The 19668-nt window shown below is 48.6% G+C and overlaps 7 protein-coding genes across 7 annotated transcripts; 5 read left to right on the forward strand and 2 right to left on the reverse strand.

Annotated features, from left to right (window-relative positions):
- Positions 1-491: 491 nt before the first annotated feature.
- On the forward strand, positions 492-1325 carry N7529_009625 (uncharacterized protein; the record flags this gene model as incomplete). Its single annotated transcript, XM_057245152.1, has 1 exon — positions 492-1325. The coding sequence occupies one exon, from the start codon at positions 492-494 to the stop codon at positions 1323-1325; it is 834 nt and encodes a 277-aa protein (XP_057093415.1).
- A 3629-nt stretch (positions 1326-4954) lies between these two features.
- Positions 4955-7165, forward strand: N7529_009626 (uncharacterized protein; the record flags this gene model as incomplete). The annotated part of the gene is made up of 3 exons (XM_057245153.1): positions 4955-5411; positions 5471-5818; positions 5886-7165. 3 exons carry the CDS (start codon positions 4955-4957, stop codon positions 7163-7165), a joined length of 2085 nt encoding a protein of 694 aa, XP_057093416.1.
- A 572-nt stretch (positions 7166-7737) lies between these two features.
- Positions 7738-9066, forward strand: N7529_009627 (splicing factor ESS-2 family protein; the record flags this gene model as incomplete). Its single annotated transcript, XM_057245154.1, has 1 exon — positions 7738-9066. The coding sequence occupies one exon, from the start codon at positions 7738-7740 to the stop codon at positions 9064-9066; it is 1329 nt and encodes a 442-aa protein (XP_057093417.1).
- Positions 9067-9427: 361 nt separating this feature from the next.
- On the forward strand, positions 9428-9973 carry N7529_009628 (uncharacterized protein; the record flags this gene model as incomplete). Its single annotated transcript, XM_057245155.1, has 1 exon — positions 9428-9973. One exon carries the CDS (start codon positions 9428-9430, stop codon positions 9971-9973), a length of 546 nt encoding a protein of 181 aa, XP_057093418.1.
- Positions 9974-10778: 805 nt separating this feature from the next.
- On the reverse strand, positions 10779-13073 carry N7529_009629 (MID1 family protein; the record flags this gene model as incomplete). Its single annotated transcript, XM_057245156.1, has 4 exons — positions 10779-10926; positions 11298-11829; positions 11889-12997; positions 13063-13073. The coding sequence occupies 4 exons, from the start codon at positions 13071-13073 to the stop codon at positions 10779-10781; spliced, it is 1800 nt and encodes a 599-aa protein (XP_057093419.1).
- Positions 13074-13287: 214 nt separating this feature from the next.
- N7529_009630 (magnesium transporter CorA family protein) lies at positions 13288-15240 on the reverse strand (the record flags this gene model as incomplete). The annotated part of the gene is made up of 1 exon (XM_057245157.1): positions 13288-15240. One exon carries the CDS (start codon positions 15238-15240, stop codon positions 13288-13290), a length of 1953 nt encoding a protein of 650 aa, XP_057093420.1.
- A 2839-nt stretch (positions 15241-18079) lies between these two features.
- On the forward strand, positions 18080-19266 carry N7529_009631 (homoserine kinase; the record flags this gene model as incomplete). Its single annotated transcript, XM_057245158.1, has 3 exons — positions 18080-18497; positions 18565-18863; positions 18922-19266. 3 exons carry the CDS (start codon positions 18080-18082, stop codon positions 19264-19266), a joined length of 1062 nt encoding a protein of 353 aa, XP_057093421.1.
- Between the last annotated feature and the right edge of the window lie 402 nt (positions 19267-19668).

The raw sequence follows: 19668 nt of genomic DNA on the forward strand, positions 1-19668 counted from the left end.
AGTCGAAATACATTCAAATACGTTATAGTCAGTATAAGATATAATGCTCTATATATTGTATCATAATGTTCTAAAGTAGGGTAGGATTGAAGGTCACTGATGATATCAACGGGAAACAAATCTACGGTTCACCGCCCAATCAGTTAAAGATCGTCAACAGCTCCGAGTCAACGAGTCATCTCTTCCTTGTTCTTTGTATTTGCATATGGTGTATGTTGTGCTTTACCTGACATCCTACCCCTAGACAAGACCAGTTACATAAACTCTATCTAACTACCGAAACACGGGATGTCTACCATGTCTCCCAAATGTGGACTCACCCAGGTTCCTCTACTCTGGCTACCTAAGTAAAGTCCAAAGCACGTCAGGACTTATGCCGCAAACATCAGAACCAGGCACTGAGGCTTGAGTTATAAGCCTGGTCCTCGTCCAGACCAGACAGAGAGTGAGAGACTATCCATCCCTCTATCTTCTTCCACTAGACTCTCAGTATGCGTTACGCACTTGTTGCTCCTGCCCTTCTGGCCATTACTGCCCTTGCGGCTCCTGTCCCCAACCAGGACGATGTCATCGGCACACTCGGTGCTGCTGTGAATGTTGGTGGCGCAGACACCACTGGGGTCTCTTCTAAGCGTGGCACTGATGATGTTATTGGCACCCTTGGTGCTGCTGTCAATGTTGGCGGCGGAAGCACTACTGGTGTTTCCTCCAAGCGTGACACCGACGATGTCATCAAGGACCTAGGTGCTGCTGTCAACGTTGGCGGTGCAGACACCACCGGCATCGCTAAGCGCTCCGAGGAAGATGTCATTAAGGACTTAGGTGCTGCTGTCAATGTTGGTGGCGCAGACACCACTGGCATTTCTTCCAAGCGTGACACAGATGATGTGATTAATGACCTCGGCGCCGCTGTCAACGTTGGCGGTGATAAGACCACCGGTATCAGCCTCAAGCGCTCCGAGGACCTTACCATCGACGACCTCACTGTCAACAACCTTGACGTCCCCCCCAATGTCAGCATCAAGAACATCCCTCGCTCCGAAGATTTAAGCGTGGAGGATGTCGTCCCTCTCAATGCCGGTATTCCTACCATTCTCCGCCGTGGCGATGGAATCGATGAACAGGAGGAAGAAAGCAACAAGGGCATACTAGGCCTCGGAGTTCTTGGTCTCAAGCGGGACAATCCCCTGCTCGTCGACGGCGACGAAAACGATAGTGACGGCTTGTTGGGTCTCGATCTCCTGAAGCGGAAGGAGGAAACCTCTATTGGAGGAGTTGGTGGCTTTGATATCGGAACCCCGGTCCTCGATGCTGCTAACATTTGAACTATACACGTCAAATGATCTACGGTGGGTATTTCTTTCAAGCACGATCAAGCAAAGCTAACATCGATTCTAGATTCTGGGTGGCTTTTTTTGACAAATAATTGGGACAAACAAAGAATGAGCGTTCGGGATTTGAGCTTGGTATCTACCTATAATCTTGTTAATGGGATCAAACACTTTGAATACATGCCTGCATATGACGTGGATCAAAAAGACGGCTGCCATTGATCTACAACTAGCTTCAAATAGTTTGCCCGATTCAATTATACCGAGTTTGTCTTGGGATTCTATGTATCACAACGCCATATGAAAGGATCTTCCACGGGCGCACATGCCCGATTTCTACTCCAACGGGGTTACATCTGGTACCTGAATTGTTGCACATAGTAGTATTTTGCAATATGCCAATAATGATAGTATATAGTATACTATTCGTATTTGAGTTGGGGAAGGATTCAGCCTCAGTCAATTGTATAATATCGTATCTTGTAAGGAATACAACATAGATACTGGATAAATACTAGATTTGATTCCATTCTCCATAGTTCTAACGGGATACTTAACCCAGATAGGCGACCGTTGTGCTCTAACTAGCATTAGTGTGATACTAGTTTGGTGTATTAGAGATGAATTGTAATATTGCTTCTTCTCCTTTTCACGTAACTCTATAGTTATGTGTTAGCTATAGGAGATAGTTTTATACCATATACTGATGATATGACTATAGTCTAGCAACAACGTTTTCTCGGAGCTCCGAGGCAAATTAGATCGACGATCACTCGGAGAACGTGTTCGCTTTGACGCGAACCGAAATGAGTTCTAGAACATGTCGCTCCAAACCTAAGCGTGTTACGGAATGCTACCTAACTAGTTCAGGGTTACTTGCTAGTTATAGTTAACTAGTTACTTCGACATTCTATAACGTACCTGTGTTTCAATTGAACTTTGAGTCTACTTTGACACTCTATCAGTCTCATCTTCCACCCTAAACTATATCCATCACTAGAATTATCACTATTTTAGATCTAGAATTATACCTATAGGATAAAGATTCGATCAGAAACCCAAAACAACATCAGACAGGACTCCAATTTCGGGGCATATTTCTGACGCAGATCTGACCTTCAAGTGGAAAGATGAACCCCGAGGCTTACCGCTTGGACGACAAGATGACGATTGATCATCGTGGACGCGAACGGTGGTTGGAACATGCTTTTTTTTTTTTTCCTCAAAAGAGAAGACATGTTTAGATCTGGAAATTTATACTCGGTATATACTCCGTAGTTGGTATACTATACTATATTATATCTAATACGTACTGTATAGTTGTGTATACATAGATATACCCATTGCAGTACCCAAGTGAGGTATTACTTAGGTAGGTAAGTCCTGGCCAAGTGCCGCACTCTAATTCGATCAAAAGATTCTAGACGAGATCGTCGCCAATACACAGTCCAAACTAGTGCCTGTCCCAGAAAACAGAGTGGAGTTGTATTGCATTTTTTACTTTCTCTGTGTTTCGAATCTCATTTATCCACTTTTTCAAGATAGGAAGCTGGTGCATAAAAGATCGTACATATGCAGTATATATGTAGGGCAGCTTACAACGAACAGCAGAAGTACTATTTGTACGGAGTATAACTGTAGTCTATCGTCCCATATATGCCATATAGAGTCAAAACTAACGAGTTTGTGCAACAAGAACAGATCTCGACTGCGGTACAGAGTACATTCATCAGAAGAAACAACGTGATGCATATGCACATACCAGACAATATACACCCCGCCTGAGACAACGCAACTCTCCGACAGGAAATGTAAGGGACGCGCCGGGGACTCCCGGATACTCACATTCTTTAACTATACCTGCATCCCCGAGGCATGAGATGAAGCTTGTGTTTTGCTTTTGCTTTTGCTTATGCTTTTTTGTTGATCTTGGCTCGGGAGAGGGGACCGGCACCCTCCGCGCCTTACAGTGAATCCTTACCTAGATTTGCAGCATTGGAGAACTACTGGGCACAAGCACCTACGGTTGTAGTTATATGCCACCCAACTACAATGGCCAAAGTGGTTGCAACGGTGGTCTATGAAATGTCGGATATAGGGTACATGCATATAGAAATGTCTATCGAAAAGTACAAAACCATATATGAAATATACCAGTCAGACTACCTAGGTGTGTTAGGTTGACCCCACTGTCGAATACCGAAAGTAGAGGATCTGTGACAAGCCCTAGAAAAGAACACAAATGATCTAAAAATTAGGGCCGGAACCTTTCAGATGGAAAACCGTTGACCGTTGAACCGAGGCTCCGCTCTACGCTATGCGGTATTCGACGCGGGGAAAAGGCGTTCGTGGCTGTCTCAGGCTTCACGCAAGGCACAGAATGTCGAAATTACAAAATTGAGACTACAGTATAGGAGGATATGAGAAACAGTGTATGTAACTACGGGAGGTACCGCACTTTTGATGTAGACTTTCCAGTGTACCATGTTCGGGAAATCAGTTCCAGTGTGCGTTGCCCATTGTGATAAGGGCTTAGCTTCTCTCCACTTGAGTCTGGACTGTGTAATGTTGCTACCTGGGATGTAAGGTACGTAGTCTGCCATATACAGGGGACATTGCAATTGGGAATTGCCATTGGATGTTCATTGAACCATTGTTTTGAACCCTTCGCGAGGATATAGTCTATGCTACCATATTGTATAGTCTATGTACTTAAAGATACCAATAGCTAGTTAACTATACCTCTCTGCCGTGTTAAACCTTGTAAGGAATTAGTTCCCGGTCGGTTGGAATATAATACCTGATACTAGATATTACTAGTCGAGAACGATAATACCCTCGGATAAGACCAGAACGTGATAGCTCTCGCATAACATCGAGGTTAGAGTGATGTGATTATTTGGTAATCTCTGGTAATCTCTGGTAATCTCTGGTAATCTGTTCCAAACAAAAAGAAAAAGAAAACAATAAAAAAAGGCACGGGGCGTATCGGACCGCCGATACTTTCTGTACTGGGGATAGCGTCTCGGTGTCTACCTTGGTTAGCCAATGTTTACTTCGGGTCCCACTGTCTCTCCCCCTCCAGCACGTTCAGGACCCAACCCCCTGGATGCATATGCACACAAATGATACCCGTGGACCTATACGGAGTACCACAAAAAAGAAAAGAGACAGTACATAGGTTTCGGCTCCGTCGCTCGCAACCGTGGGTTATCTCCCGTGTATTAGAATTTCAATATTCTCACATCGTGAAGCAATACTTGTTTCAATGTTTGCTATAATAACTAATTAGTATAGTCCCTGAGATATCATCGGTAATTTGCAAATTCTAGTCGCAATGGCTAGATGCATGTGGTGTAACAGCCAGAATGCAAATATCTTAATAAACATCGTAATAATACTATAGACTCATCGACTAGGATATCCAAATAAAAAGGAAAAGGAAAAAAGAAAATGAAATACACCAAAATGACCCCTGAGAGGCTCCACTACACGCCCCGTGTCTTGTATCGCCCCGTCATCGAGTATTCTATTAATTTATTATCAGCCCTCTGCTCCAACCGTTCCTTCTCGGAGATCTCCAGATTTCATTTATCATGGTGTAACTGTCCTTTCTGTGAACTATGTCATACGCACCATTTCCAATGACGAAGCAATGGGACGACGACGGCAGTGACCGTCCTTCCACGAACTCCTCCAACGAGCAACCAGAATATGCGGCTCATATACGCTCCAGGTCGACTGCCCACACCCACAGTCCCAAGCGTCTCTCCGTCTTTAGCGGCCGCTCAAGGAGTAACACTACCACCTCAACCTCGACGTCGTCACGTCGTTCCCCAAGCTCGTCAATGACATCGACGGATAGCTCCATTCCAGACGAGCGGACGGTGTCCTCGCTGGGTATTCGTTCCGATAAGGACAAGTCCTCCCGCTCCCTGCTAGCGCGGGGAAGCCGTATCCTCCGGAGACAGGGCAGCAAGATCAATATCGTCGCCACGCTGGACGAGGAAGACGAGCTTGATCGTGAAAAGCCCCGGGAAAGAGAGCTCTTTGGTCGTCGTGCTCGCCACATCGAGAACAGTAAGTCCCCGCTGCCATGGAGTGCGAGTATAACCCCCAATTGACCCGAGACATTGCAGGTGCACGCCTGAAGAGCATTATATCTGATCCATTCGACTTTCACCACTTGACTCACACCAACCCATCGCAATTCCAGGCTTTGGATCAGACGCGCGAGAATGATCTGGTCACCGAGTTCTCCGCAATTCGCGCATCGCAACGGCCTCAGACCGATCTTAAAGGCATCCGGGCCGAGGACATTCATTTCCGCAATTTCTCCGCCGACGACCTGGCCGTATTTGGAACTGCCACCACCGTTGATGTGCCTAGCGTGAGCCCGCCTGCTTCTCCTGATGGCTACCGCGGCCATGTGCGCAGAGAATCTCGCGCAAATGAGAACTTCTCCCGCCCAGTCCCCAGATATCCCCGTTCGTGTCCCACTACCCCCCCCGCCTTCAGTGCCGGAAACTCCCCCGCTTGAGAACGTTGAAACAGAGCCTCGTGCCATTGACGAGATTCTGGGGTTGTCCACCGCCATGACCTACCCGGAGTGTCTCCAGTCCACACCGCCAACCCGGTTCTTTAGCCCCGAGCCCACGGATGACAGCGCCAGGACGTCGTCTGTGAGCAGCCATTGGGACCTGGAAGATGTCCCAGAGGAAGAGGAAGCAACCCGCTACTGGGATAGCCCCGAGTCCAGCATTGGATGTCCTCATTCACGCTCGACTTCCCAGGCCAGCCCTGCGCTCAAGGCGGATTCGCCCAGCAAGAGCGAGCACAAAGCTCCCATGTCGATTGATGTGGCCGAGGAATTGACCCGCAAGTTCTCTGAGGCTCTCAGCTCCCCGACTCTTCCCCAACACCTTCAACATCCCCAGGCCCAGGTGGAGGTGACACCACCTGAGCCAATCGCCAGCCTGCACCGATTTTCGTACGACGACGAGATGTACGACTCCTGGGACGCAGACATCGACTACTGCTACGAGCACGCAGCAGAGTCCACTTCCAACTTCGACTGGACCCGCACATCCCTCGACGAGTCTCGTCCCCAAATCGGCGTCGCCTGCGGCGAAGCTCCATGGTCCCCCAAGACCCGCCACCTCCAGCCCAGCCCCCTCAGCACCTCCGAGCTCCAAACCCCAGACCTTGATCCAAGCCCAGCATCCATCCCCACCCACTCCGCCGTAAACCCCTCCACCGAGTTCACCCAAGTCTTTCGCAGCCCAGACTACTTTCCTGTCAGCACCCTGGGCAAGATCTCAGAACCCCTGTACGAGGAGTACATGACCACCGACGGCGAGTCAGACCGCCACTTCCCGTTCGCCGGCCTGCCCATCTCTCCCCGCAGCAGCTTTTCCCCAATAAGCAAATGCAACAGCCAAGAGAGCCTGATGCTCTCCCGTGCCGCCTCCATCGCCCGCAAACACCGCTCCTCAGTCTCAACAACCAGCGTCCCAGAGCTGATTCACTCCCTCTCCAGCAGCCGCGAGCTGATGGCCACAGACCGCCTCACAGCCGGCGAGGCCCTCACGCGTCCGGCATCTGCTTCGCACCGCCAGACAAAGAGTCTTGCTGAAGCCCATCTGCTGCTGCAAAGCCAAAGCGGTAGCAGCACCAGTCTGGAAGAACTGCCGGTCCACGACCGCGCGAAGTCGACTTCGGCCGTTGATCCGATCAATTTGGACGCCCCGCTGCCTCCTCTTCCTCCCAAGAACCCTAACCGCAAGACGAAGACTCGCTCACCCTCTTACTCACTCTTTCCCACTGCTCACTAAGTCATTGTCAGCCTGATACAGATAGTTTCTTAACCCCTTGCATACCTCAACCCTCGCTTTGTCATCACACCCTCTTCAGGGCTCTTCACCTCTCTCTACGAGTCATGATTGCTTTTCCTTTTGTCTGTTCAACTCGTGTCCGCCTATAAGCTGTTTCTTTTTTTTGTGTGTGTCTGTTTTTGGTTTCGGTTTTGTCCGCATGTTTCAACTGTTGTCAATCTTTCTCGATGCATTTCTCAGCGATCTCCAGCGATTATTTTTGGTGTATGGATTTGGGAAAAAAAAAAAAGGAATTGGAATGGAAGGAAAAGGAGGGGATTTGTTTTTGGGTCATTCGCTAGCCCTCTTTTTTTGTTATAGATCACTATAGATTGGCTACGCCCAATACAGCCCATTGGCATGACTGGATTTCATTGTAATAGTAGATCCGTAGTCTTTTGTTTTGATATATATTGTACATATAACGATATACCTAAATCGGAAGTATAGAAGAATTGCCTAAAGCGGTTAGACTCCAATCATTTGATTGCTTATCGCCACTCGTCTCTCTTTCACTTCTTCAACTCCCCGTAATGCCGTCTCCTCCATCGCAAGAGCTGGCCAAGCGTCCTGCTGGCCAGCTCATGCCTCCACCGCCGCCCCCAAAGAGGATCAAACGGCCCGCGACTGTTCTCGACGAAGATGTCTACACCAGTACCCTATCCCACATCATCGCCCGCGACTTTTTCCCCGGATTACTGGAAACGCAAATTAAGCAGGAATATTTGGACGCCCTGGAGTCAAAAGACAAGGCATGGATCGCAAGCTCCAAGAAGAAGCTGACGGATGTCATGCGCACGCCCACGCCTGGATCGAATACCAGACGAAAGTCGGACTCGTCAATGCCGAGCACACCACAGCATTTCGGACGACCCGGAGACACCCCTCACGGTTGGGGAGGCGATACCCCGATGTCCATGGTATCGACTAGCACAGCAGCAACCGAAGTTCAGAAAGCACCGGACGTATCAAACATGGGCCTCCTCGCCTTCCAATCAAAGTACACGAGCGAGGACAACGAATCTTTCAATAAAGTTGTCGACAAACAAAACGAGAAACGACGAGAAAAACACGCCTGGCTATGGAACGACAACAAAATCCCCTCCGCCCGCCAAATCGCCCACAGTCAACGAGAGACAAAGCGCATCACGGCCGCAGGTGGAAATCCAGAAACTGGTCTGGTAAAACACGAAATCAAAACAAATCTCGATGCCCGTCCCGCAAAACCAGATACCTGGAAATTCCGCCCAGACAACACCCTTATGTTCCTCCCCTCTTCAGTGGAAGACACCCATGAAACCAAACCCCAAAAAGCAGAAGCAACATCTCGCGCTGGCCCAAAGCGAACTCTTTACCAAAACACAAGACTGCTAGACCCCCACGCAGCAGCAGCAGCAGATGCTGTGCCTCCGTCCCCCTCTATATCCGCCATCCAAGACGCAATCGCCGGCCGACCGCGTCTCAATGAGTCCGAAGCATACACAGGCAGTGAAACGCCGCGCGTAAACGGCTACGCATTCGTCGATGAGGACGAGCCGGAATCCTTCTCACACAGCTCCAGCTCTAAAGATGACGAAGCCGATTGGCGTCTTCTGGGCCCGTCATCGTCAGAACGCAATCCCTTCCAGCTGGCTGAAACGGGAAAGCGCGAGGCACTGCATCATCGGATGGTTGATCGGGTGGCGAGGAATAAACGTGCGGAAAAGGCAGCTAGTGTTAAGACGCCATTGAGGACGCCGTATGGGAGGGGGAATTCTACGCCTGGGAAGATGCTTACGCCTGCTGCGCAGATGTTGTTGCAGAGGGTTGGGACCCCCAGGGCGAAGAGGGAGATGGGGAGGGATTGGACGCCTAGGAAGTGAATTTTTATGATAATGATACCATGGACTTCTTTATTGTTATTGTTTTCTGGATGCGTGTAGCACTCAATATGAGTTTCTTGTTGCTTAGAGATCCCTTCATGTAAGTAGTCTTGGAGAGTGGTCAATATCGGGACGAGCAGGAATCGGCTCCCGAGTCTTTACCCGGTCCCGACTTCGGGACTTTGACTCTCAAGACTTCTACTTCTACTTTTACTTATATTAATATTGGAACCATTGTAAATAAGTTGCTAATATCCTTGTAATACTCAATCTAAACTCTGTGAGTTTCTCAAAAGCACTGGAGAATAATGCTAACAAATAAATAGATTCCGTCCAAAGATCATAAATTTGATATGTTAAAATGAGCATCGACACGCCAGCCAAAGATACATCAGTATCAACGCCTTCTAGCAAAGAAGGTAACCCGGGAACAAAAGAGAGCGAGAAAGCTACTGAAACACCAACCTCAAATTACTCGGCAAATCTCCTCTCATCCCTCCTCTCGCCATTTTCATTTTCAAAAGAGACGCCAAAAGAGACATCAGAGAAATCAAAAACGCATATATTAATCGGCCCAACAAACCAAAAACCAGAACAATACTACGCACCAGAAGAAACACCGCTCTTCAAGAAATTACAAAAGTCCCGCTTAACAAGGACCCGCACGAAACAGCTCCTTCGGGCCGCGGAAAGAGAATATAATGACCCGCCCCCGCCACCGGGATTGGGTGATTGCTGTGGGAGTTCGTGTGATCCTTGCGTGAGGGATCTTTGGAAGGAGGAGATTGGGATCTGGAGGGAAAGGTGGGGGGATTGGGCGGAGGAGGATGAGAAGGATGGGAAAGAGGCGAAGAAAGAGGTTAGAAATGAGGAAGAGAAGCCGAAGAAGAAAGAATTGGAGTGGTGATCATATATGTTGTTGTTCTCGGTCTTGTCCATTTGCCTTTTATCAACCTCGGCAAAGCTCTGCTGGCTATCCCCAGTCCTCTCTCGATTCGGGTTTCTTTGGCGTCGAACAGGCTCATCTGTGCAGGTGGAGTGGCGATGCATCTATGCCTCCCATTGGGACCTGTAACCCAGAACTCATTGATGAGAGCCGGGCCTCGTGCTCCTAGATTGGGAACTTGGGTTCCTGTGATCACCAGCCGCCAGGCTGATTAATGTAGACATACATCAATGTCTTCCGGACATGACACTAAGAAGTGACAAAGTCTCAACGTCCAGCAGTTCAGCGGAAAATGCATACATCACTTGGCGTTCCTTGGCAAATAAGCACATGGTGTCGAAAAAGGCATGAAGAAGCCTGTTTTACTTGTCTGCAATAGTACAATGTCGTATCGAACAAAAAGAGCCGACGTATAGGCCAATGATCTTCTATCTACCCATGCTCAATCGCGATGTTTGGGCTTGCAGCGAAGTAAATGCACAGAGTAATCACTTGAGACATACGAGACCAGCTACACACGAGGCACCTAGTTGATTGCTTATACACTGTAATCCAGTAATGTTCGACAATTTAGCGAATTGCATATGGCGCAATGACTTGCTTTGCAGAGATGCACGCATTTAGAACGAGACCCTGAATATAAAAGCAGCCTCTGTTCTCGCTCCGACAGTATATTCAGCAGGTCTTCTTTACCTCGGTCCATTTCATAGCCAAAATGCGTTTCTCGTTGCTCTCTATCCTCGCCCTTGCGCCTGTCGCATTTGCGCTAGTCCTCGATGCGCCCACTATCAAATCGCGTCGGACTTGGAACCTGACATGGAGACTTGATACCCCGGAGGTTGGCTTCTTCCTTACTCGAGATTTCAAAACATTCGACTTTATCGATGTCGTTCCGGCTGAGCCGGAAAAGGCTACTGTTAGCGTGCCCAGAGAGTTGCTTCGTCCAGGGTAAGTTATTGTGTTGTCTGATTCTAAAAGAATGTGAAGTTGATCTGGTCTGGCAGTGATGTTTGGCTGGTCGCATTTACCAACGATGGCAGAGGTCCAATCGGATACAGCGAGAAGTTTACTCTGAAATAAGAATCGGAATTTGTATAGACAAAGACCTCTTTTAAATATACATATGTATGAGAATAAAAAAAAGTGCAATTCAACCGCTCAAACAAGTACAAATGCAACCAAAACAAAAACCCACCAAGCCCCAATCCCTAATCTAGACCCAAGACTCAAATGATAAACAGCTCCAAGGTAAGAACAAGTAATATCACCATCCGAATTTCGATACCCATATGAAGAATTCAACCATCTCCCCTCGGGACACGAAAAGCCCAGCGACGAAGGACAATCCTTAACAAGGGTATGACAGATATCTTGACATGGCAGAATCTCCTTATAAGGGCCCGGTTTGATCTCGCTGTCGATAATGGGATTGCGGGAATTGTTTGACGCAACAGATTTTCGATACGGGCTGTCACTCGGCAGGGATGTGCCGTTGATGAAATCTTGGCCTGCATTGCGGACAGCGAGGTAGGAGGCTGTGGCAGAGTAGTCGGCGCAACGGGGGATGGTCACGCTGCAGAGCCATTGTTTGTATGCCTTTGCGCAGTCGGTACAATTGACGGCGAGTGAGTACATGGATTCATCGTCTGTTTGGCATTGAACTTGTTGGAGGGAGTAGGTAAAGTTTTTGTAGAAGGCGGAGGCATATGAGTCGTAGATTGTGCGAAGTTTCTGGACGCTCAGGTCTGGGTTGGAGGGGACTGCATAGGCTACTTCTGAGCAGAAGGATAGGTTGAAGAGCACGGCGCAGTTGTCATCTGTGAGTTGTTAGATGGGATCGGTCGTCGGTCTTTTTGGGAAAATGGGATTGGCTTACCTGCTTTGGTGGTGAAGTTCATCGGTTTCCAGACTTGTCCGCCGCCGCCGACAATTCCGTTCCCGTTCGAGGTGGAATTGCCTACCATTGCGAGGAGGCCGTTGTAGGAGGAACTGGCATTCAGACCTGTGATGTAGAACTGTTCTTTTGGCTTGTTACCCAGTCCGCGACTGGTCATGCCGACCTCGGTGGAATTGCTGATTCGGCCGACCTGCGACAGCGCGTCAAGGGCACAGAATGACCGCTCTAAACCGACCAACGCGGTGTTGTTGATGTTGTGCGCGAACATTGTATATGGGGGTACCATGTTCATCCACTGGTGGTAGTTTTCAGATGTCCTGTTGGACTCCGTCAGGTTATTCGTGACCAGCAGCGCGGCCGACACGTCCGCGTCGATCAAGTACAGATTCGGTTCATCTTCGACAACACTGTGGAAATAGGCGTCGATAGAAGCTGCAATCTGGAACTTGTAGATGCCGGTGTAATCCGTGGAATTAGGCGCCGCGACACCGATGAACACATCGCTGTCTGTGTCCTTCGTGATCCCCACGTATCCACCAACCGCCGTGTATTTGTCCTGCAAATCGTCGTCCTCGCCCGGCCCTGGGTTTTCCAGCTTGTCTGATTTAGAAACATACACCTCCAGTTGCGGGAATCCGTCGTCCGGGTCGGTTTTGTTGGAGGTCGGCTTGGCGCACGTCGTCAGCGACAGGTAGACCGTGGTGGTTGCGCGTTCGGCGAGTTTTCGTTTTCGTAGCTCATGGCTTGTATCGCCATCGTCACCGTCACCGTCGGACACGTACGCAGGGAGTCCTTTCCCGTCGGTTGCGTGAGGACCGTTCACTATGTCCTTGCTCAGGTAGAACCACCTCACAGCGCCTATCTCGAACGATTCGACAGCCACAAACTGATTATTTCCCAGGGATTTCGCAGCATTGGGTATTCTGCGCACAAGGTCGAGCCCGTTAGACTCCCCGGCTTCATTGATACTGTTTCGAAGCTCCAGGCCATTGAACGAGTCCAGCGCGACTGGGAGACCGGCTCCGTCGCTGGCAATATTTAGATTATCATAGGTGAAGGCGCTCGAGACATAGAAAGTAAGGAAGATGCTAATCGCAATTAGATAGCACCGCAGCGTACTGTATTGACGCATGGAAAGGAAGGCACAATATACTGAGGTGGCATGTGGAGATGATCGGAAGTGAACAAATTAGCCGCATTTTTTCTTCTAACAGCTGTTGTATGTACAACACACGTTTAGAAGTTATTTATAGCCATATTTCCCGCCTATAGAATTCAATGGTATTGTAAAGAAGAAGAAAATCGATATGTATTTCAAATAATGTACTTGAGAAGACAAAACAAGAAATGTGAATAAAATCAAAAGAGAGAAAAATCATCATACCAGCCTCTGCCAGCGAGCCAGGCCGATACTAACGACAACAATAGCTCCCATCACACCGAGAATTCCAAAGAACCAGCCAAGTCCTTCAGAATGCACTCCAGGAATCGGAACATTCATACCAAACAATCCACAAATCAAGTTCATAGGAACCAAAATTGTCGCAATAAGCGTAACCTTGCTCAGCACCTTATTGACATGGTTGCCAAGCACCAAGTTGGTAACATTCAACTGAGCAAGGTAGTTGGTATGCGAACGACTCAGCATCTTCTCGAAATGGGCCAAATTAGACATCATAGTAACGACGTGATCCTGGATATCGCCCAGATAAAGACCGATATCGCCACGCGGTGTAACAGAGTACTGCTCGTTACACCGTTTCGAGAATCCACGAATGACATCCGCTTTCCCGCCAAGAAGACGCATCAGACTCATGACTTTCTTGCGCAGGCCTCCGATGCGCGGAAGGAAAGACTCGAAGTCGTCGACTCGTGCGATGAAGACGTGGTCTTCGATTGCCTCGGATTCGACTTCCACGTCGCGAATAACAGGACCGAAACTATCGACGATGTCGTCGATCATGGCGTAACAGATCCAATCACTGCTGAGTGAGACGTAGTCGCGTAATTTGCCAATTCGCTTGCGGACATTCGAGGCATGCGGGTTATCGACGAATGAGAAGGTCAAAACACCATCACGGAATACAACCATGTAGAAGTTGACGGGTTCGAGGTAGTCTTCGCTGGTCTTGTCTTTTTGGAAAAAAGTGCGGAAGCAGACGAAATAGTACTGCTTGAAGAGCTCGACTTTCTCGCGTGCTTCTTGTGTTTGAATATCCTCCGTTGTCAGAGGATGGATATTGAAGGCTCGGGAGATGGCGCCGAGTTCTTCTTCTGTCGGGTTGACCACGTCGAGCCACCATACACCACCTTCGGGGCCGAGCTCGAAGAGGTCCCGGAAAGTCTCACCTGGGAGGACTAGATCACCCAAGTCGGAGGCATGCACGGTGCTCTGGGACTCGGATGAAAAAAAGCCGAAACGAGTGGGCTCGTTTTCATTCTGAAGAATTTGGACCAGCTCCTTTTCGTCTGGGATTGTGGGATGCTTCTCGTCGTCACTCGATTCGTGCGAAATAGTCTTCTTAATTTGGTCGATCTCGAGGCTTTCCGCGCCAGGACGGAGATCGTAGAAGATTCGCGGCTTCTTGCTCTGCGAGCTCACGCTGTGCTTACGGCTTCGATTGCCGACAGCCCTAGTGTTTGGGTTCAGAGCCACGAACTCCTCCAATTCCTCGTAGTCGATGACGGGAAGACGACCGATCACGGGTGGACGACCTGGCTCGTCAAAGCAGGCCTCCTCCGTGTCAAATGGCACATCTCCCAATTGGGGCCGAATGGCACTGGCGTTGCTGAACGTCGGACGGCGATTGTGTGTGCCACCAGACACGGTGCGTTGCAGGATTGCTTCCAACTCGGGAGGCGCAAGGCTATCCAGGGTGTTGGCACGTTCACGGCGACGGGGATCAGCAAAAGCCTCGACGGAATTGGGGGGAGAAGAGGATCGAGCTGAGACGGACGATGCGCAGGAGGCGTTGGCGAGATCTTGGTTCACAATACTGATGCGACGAGGAGTGTGGTAGTTGGCAGCGGGATCTAACGAGAACCGTGGGAGCCCATTCGGCCCATTGATCGATCTATCATCGTCGATGACAACATTTTCAAAGTCTCGGAAGACTGGACCGTCTCTCAGGGCACTTTGTGGATTGAGCAAGTCGGCACGCTCGGGGATTTCAATGGGCCCTTGGGTATCATGAGGGCTATAAGAGCGTTCGATGGAGGTGTCAATTCGTGGTGGTGTTTGCATCTGGCGACGGTGGTCATCCAGTTCTGGTACTGGGGTACTGTACCGGGTCAGGTACACGGACCGCTGGGATCTGGGGGACTCAGACATGATGAGCTCTCGGGGAGTTTTGTGCAAGCGGTTTGGGCGCCAGATTGGTTAGTTAGTTGGGTAAATTGCTCTTTGAAAGCGCGACGGCCGGAGCAGACGTAAGCCGGTATGAGGTTCGTTCAAGGGTGACGGCCCTCCATCCATAAGCCAGACCCTTCACGGGGGTCTGGCGTTACCGACAAACGTCTGACGGCCACAAAAAGGAGGTAATGTAAAGCCAGTTAGGGAGGTCGAGTGTCGCCCCCGCAGAAGACCCGGAATTTGGGGCCTGCAAGAGGGTGGAGGAGAGAGGCCGCGGTGTAGCGAAGTCCCGCCAACTTGAAGAGGTGGTGAGATGAGGAGCTTGGGTGCTCCAGGATTGCAGCGAGAGAATAATCAACGAGTGACGTTGATCGGCGAGTTCCTCAGAGGTCTGAGATAAGTTCAAAGAAGTACAAGAAGTACTCCGCGAGGTGGAAATGTGTGTTTGCGTCCAAAAGTAGGAGTGGCGATAATCAAGTGTGGCCGGGGCCGATTGCTTTGTAGTATGGCTGTCCACAATATATCCACAAAGTAGAAAACCGCTTTCAGAGAGAGGTTTATTGAATTGATCGGTAATAAAAGGGCACCTCAAGGGCGATTTGCGATGGAGAAGAAGGAAAGGGAGAAAATAGTAAGTGGGGGTAAAGTTGATCCAGAGCTATAATGGTATGGCACTTGGAAAATTTTCTCTCAAGCGGGTCTCCGTTTCAAAGAGTCTATACTTAGCTTCGGCATGTATTGACTTAATAACTTCCATATAGTATTGTAGTTGTATAGTCTTGGACTCTATATCTTTTGAGGCATTTATTACCGACTATCTCGGCTTTTGATTCAATTGCACGTTATGTGTGTCCGCTTCTTTTCCTTGAGCGCTTTAATTTTCATTCGCAGGGTCCATCCAGGTATGTTCAAAGGATTTTCATGAAATACTAACATATTAGTTCTAGATCTACAAAGATGTCATATGATTATGATTATTATTTTCTTTCGAAACAAGTTATGCCTTTTGACCGACATCTACCGATTTGACCTACGATTGACGTGAGGTCAGCCTCCGCGGGAAGCATAGAGTTCTATACAATACGTACTTGGTGTCTAAAAAGCAGGGATATGAGACAATTGGCCTCTATGAGGTCATAACTCAGGTTGTATGAGAAGGTTTCTTTGCTCTTAATTTTTTTATAAGAAAAGAATTTGATAAAGACTAGAAAAGATAATAGAATGTGCATAAGATGACATGGCCGCGTTCAACCTTGAACTAGTTATGTAGTTCTTTGTACGGAGTACTCCGTTCTAGACTTGAATAAGGAAAAATTCCAACTACGAATGTTGTCTATTATTCATAAAAAAATTGTCCAATGATCACTCTCTAGGGTAGTAAGTACCACCTTGAACCCTGATGTCGTCCATAATATCCATCATATAGTCTCATCCCAAGGCATAACCTTACTCTCTTTCCGCTTCGCGAGAACCTCAAGAGCCGTATTATCCGCTTCCCATACAAACCCACGCCCAATCTGAGCGAAATCATACTTCGTTCCTTCGCAACTTTCCAGCGGGAAGTAAGCAATGATCTGGATTCCCACTCTGTTTCTTCCAAACAGTGAATGATTCCGGTGCAGGTGTTCGCCCTTCTATTTCAATATATTCATTTGTCCCATGCACAACGGCAAATACTTCACTGGGGGCACCAAGAGAAGGATTTGCTGTGCGATAAAGGTAATGTTCCGTCCGATACATGCTAGGGCACCGGTACTGAAGGGTATGAAAATGGCCCGCATCTGTTTAACCTTCTCCTCATCTTCAAGCCACCTTTCTGGCCAGAAGACTTCTGGTGCTGGGAAAATACCTGGATCGCGATAGGCAAGGTATGTTGGAACGAAAACGATAACGTTGCCAGGGATACTCTCTCTCCAAACTCTGCATGCCTTCTGGTGGTGTCTTCCGCTCTAGCCCTCTCGAAATGGGGGGCGACAATCGCAGCGACTCATCGAGGTAAGCTTTCAGGTAAGGTAGATTCTTCACTCCAGAATATAGTGCAACATCATTTTTGAGCAGAGCGCTGGCTACCTCCTCTTTCAGTTTATTTATAGATTGGGGCTTTTGATGGGGTAGTATATGATATTTGGCAATTGGGGTACCTCCGAAAGTTCTTCGCGTCGTAGAGATAGGTGGCCAACAGCTTCGCAACGCAAAAAACCAAAAAAAAGATGACAACTATTAAAATCGCCATCATCATTTGATACTTTGACAATGTGTTTTTGCGGAAAAATGAAGGGTATGTTCAACAGATGTGATCAGTGGCCCTGGTCGAGTACTTGCATGGGATCCTGTCTCTGCAAAGTGACATAGGGCACATTCGCTAAAGACCTGACTATGTAATGCTATAGAACTTTCCAAGGCCTCCATTGAATTGAGGAGATCATATATCCATAAGGGTATACTAAGAGCGGATAGTTGGTGGTGCTGACATAGAATGATACCACTGACTACAATACGGCACTGCACGAATAGAAGGGCTATGATTAGATTGGCGTATGTTGGGTCAGGGGTTCGTAGATGAATTTGAGAAAGTGTAACGTAAAGCTGTTTTCGAATACTACTGTAACAACAGCAATAAAAACAACAGTTATAATGTAAGATCCAAAACAACAATTGACAAAGGAAATCGTTAATAAGATGTCGAGGGCTAGATGAAAACAGACTCCACTCTTTCCGACGTCGGCCAATTTTTTTTGGTGCGCGCCAAGACATTGAGAGTCATAGAATCGCCAGGATTAAGGTATCTTAATATCTTAAACACAATTGCACAACCACCATGTATTCCAGCGTGATCAAAATCCCTTGTTCCTCCGCCAATATTGGCCCAGGGTTTGATGTAATCGGCCTAGCATTGTCCCTCCACTTGGAACTTCACGTCACCGTCGAGGACAAGCCCTCATCCCAACTCCCATTCAACTGCGCAATTACCTATGAGGACCAAAGCAAGAGTGTCGAGCAGATCAGTCTCGACCCAGAAGTCAACTTGATTACCCGTGTAGCCCTGTATGTCCTCAGATGCCACAGCCAGCGGGCATTCCCCGTCGAGACCAAGGTCCACATTATCAATCCTATCCCGCTAGGTCGTGGTCTGGGCTCCTCGGGTACCGCTGTGGTCGCTGGTGTTATGCTGGCTAATGAAGTTGGTAAACTGTCCTTGAGCAAGGAGCGTTTGCTGGATTACTGTTTGATGATTGGTATGTTTTTAAATTGGTTTCATGTCTCCTTATGGAGTTATCCATGTACTATACTAATGTGGAACAGAACGTCACCCCGATAATGTGGCTGCTTCCCTCTTCGGTGGGTTTGTCGGTACTTATCTGAATGAGCTTAAGCCCGAGGATGTGGCACGGAAAGAGATTCCTCTTAGTGAGGTCTTGCCTGCTCCCGCTGGTGGTGTTGACACCGGTATCAGGCCCCCAGAGCCACCTATGGCCATTGGCCATTACAGGAAGTTCAACTGGGCCCCGGAGATCAAAGCCATAGCTATTATTCCCAATTTTGTGGTGCCTACTGCCAACGCGCGTAATGTGCTCCCACAGACCTACTCAAGGGCCGATGTGGTATGTTCTTCAAAGGTGATTTGATATGTTTGACACTGTAAAACTAATGCTTGGGCAGGTTTTCAACCTCCAGCGTGCGGCCCTCCTTCCCGCAGCCCTGGGCAGCTCCCCACCTGATCCTGATATGATCTTCCTTGCCATGCAAGACAAAGTGCACCAGCCGTACCGCAAGACCCTGATCCCTGGTCTGACAGAGATTCTCCAATTCATGACCCCCGCCTCGCAACCCGGTCTGCTGGGAATTTGTCTGTCCGGCGCTGGACCAACCATCTTGGCGTTGGCCACGGAGCGCTTCGATGAGATCGCTGACCGCATCATCGCACAGTTCGCTTCCAACAACATCACCTGCCAATGGAAGCTGCTGGAGCCCGCCCAGGATGGCGCTACTGTGACCTACAACTAAATTTGGCGTATTGAATGCCGTCATAGTGCAGTTGTCCAGTTGGTTCCTCGTGCTGGAACAAGCACGTCGGCAAGTGCATTGACCCCGGAACCCATGGGATGGGACGAGAACATCCTTGTCCGCCAGTCATGCATCTGGCTTTTACATTGCTCCTTGTATCCGACATCACAGGGTGCTTGTGGGTTTCTCAATGCTGCAAACTGGATTTGGTTGGATTTAGCTTACTTTTGGGCTTGTGTTTGCACAGCGTGCATGAATGCAGGGCCGTGTTTTCCAGGCTTGGTTTCCATCCGACTTGGGTAGACCCTTTATGGCATAGATGACAGATGACATCGAATGAAATCACGATCAACGTAATAAAAAAAGCTCAAACATCTAAAATAAATCACATTTCTCACATAC

Source organism: Penicillium soppii (assembly GCF_028829465.1).
Source record: "Penicillium soppii strain IBT 18220 chromosome Unknown utg000007l, whole genome shotgun sequence".
NCBI lineage: Eukaryota > Fungi > Ascomycota > Eurotiomycetes > Eurotiales > Aspergillaceae > Penicillium > Penicillium soppii.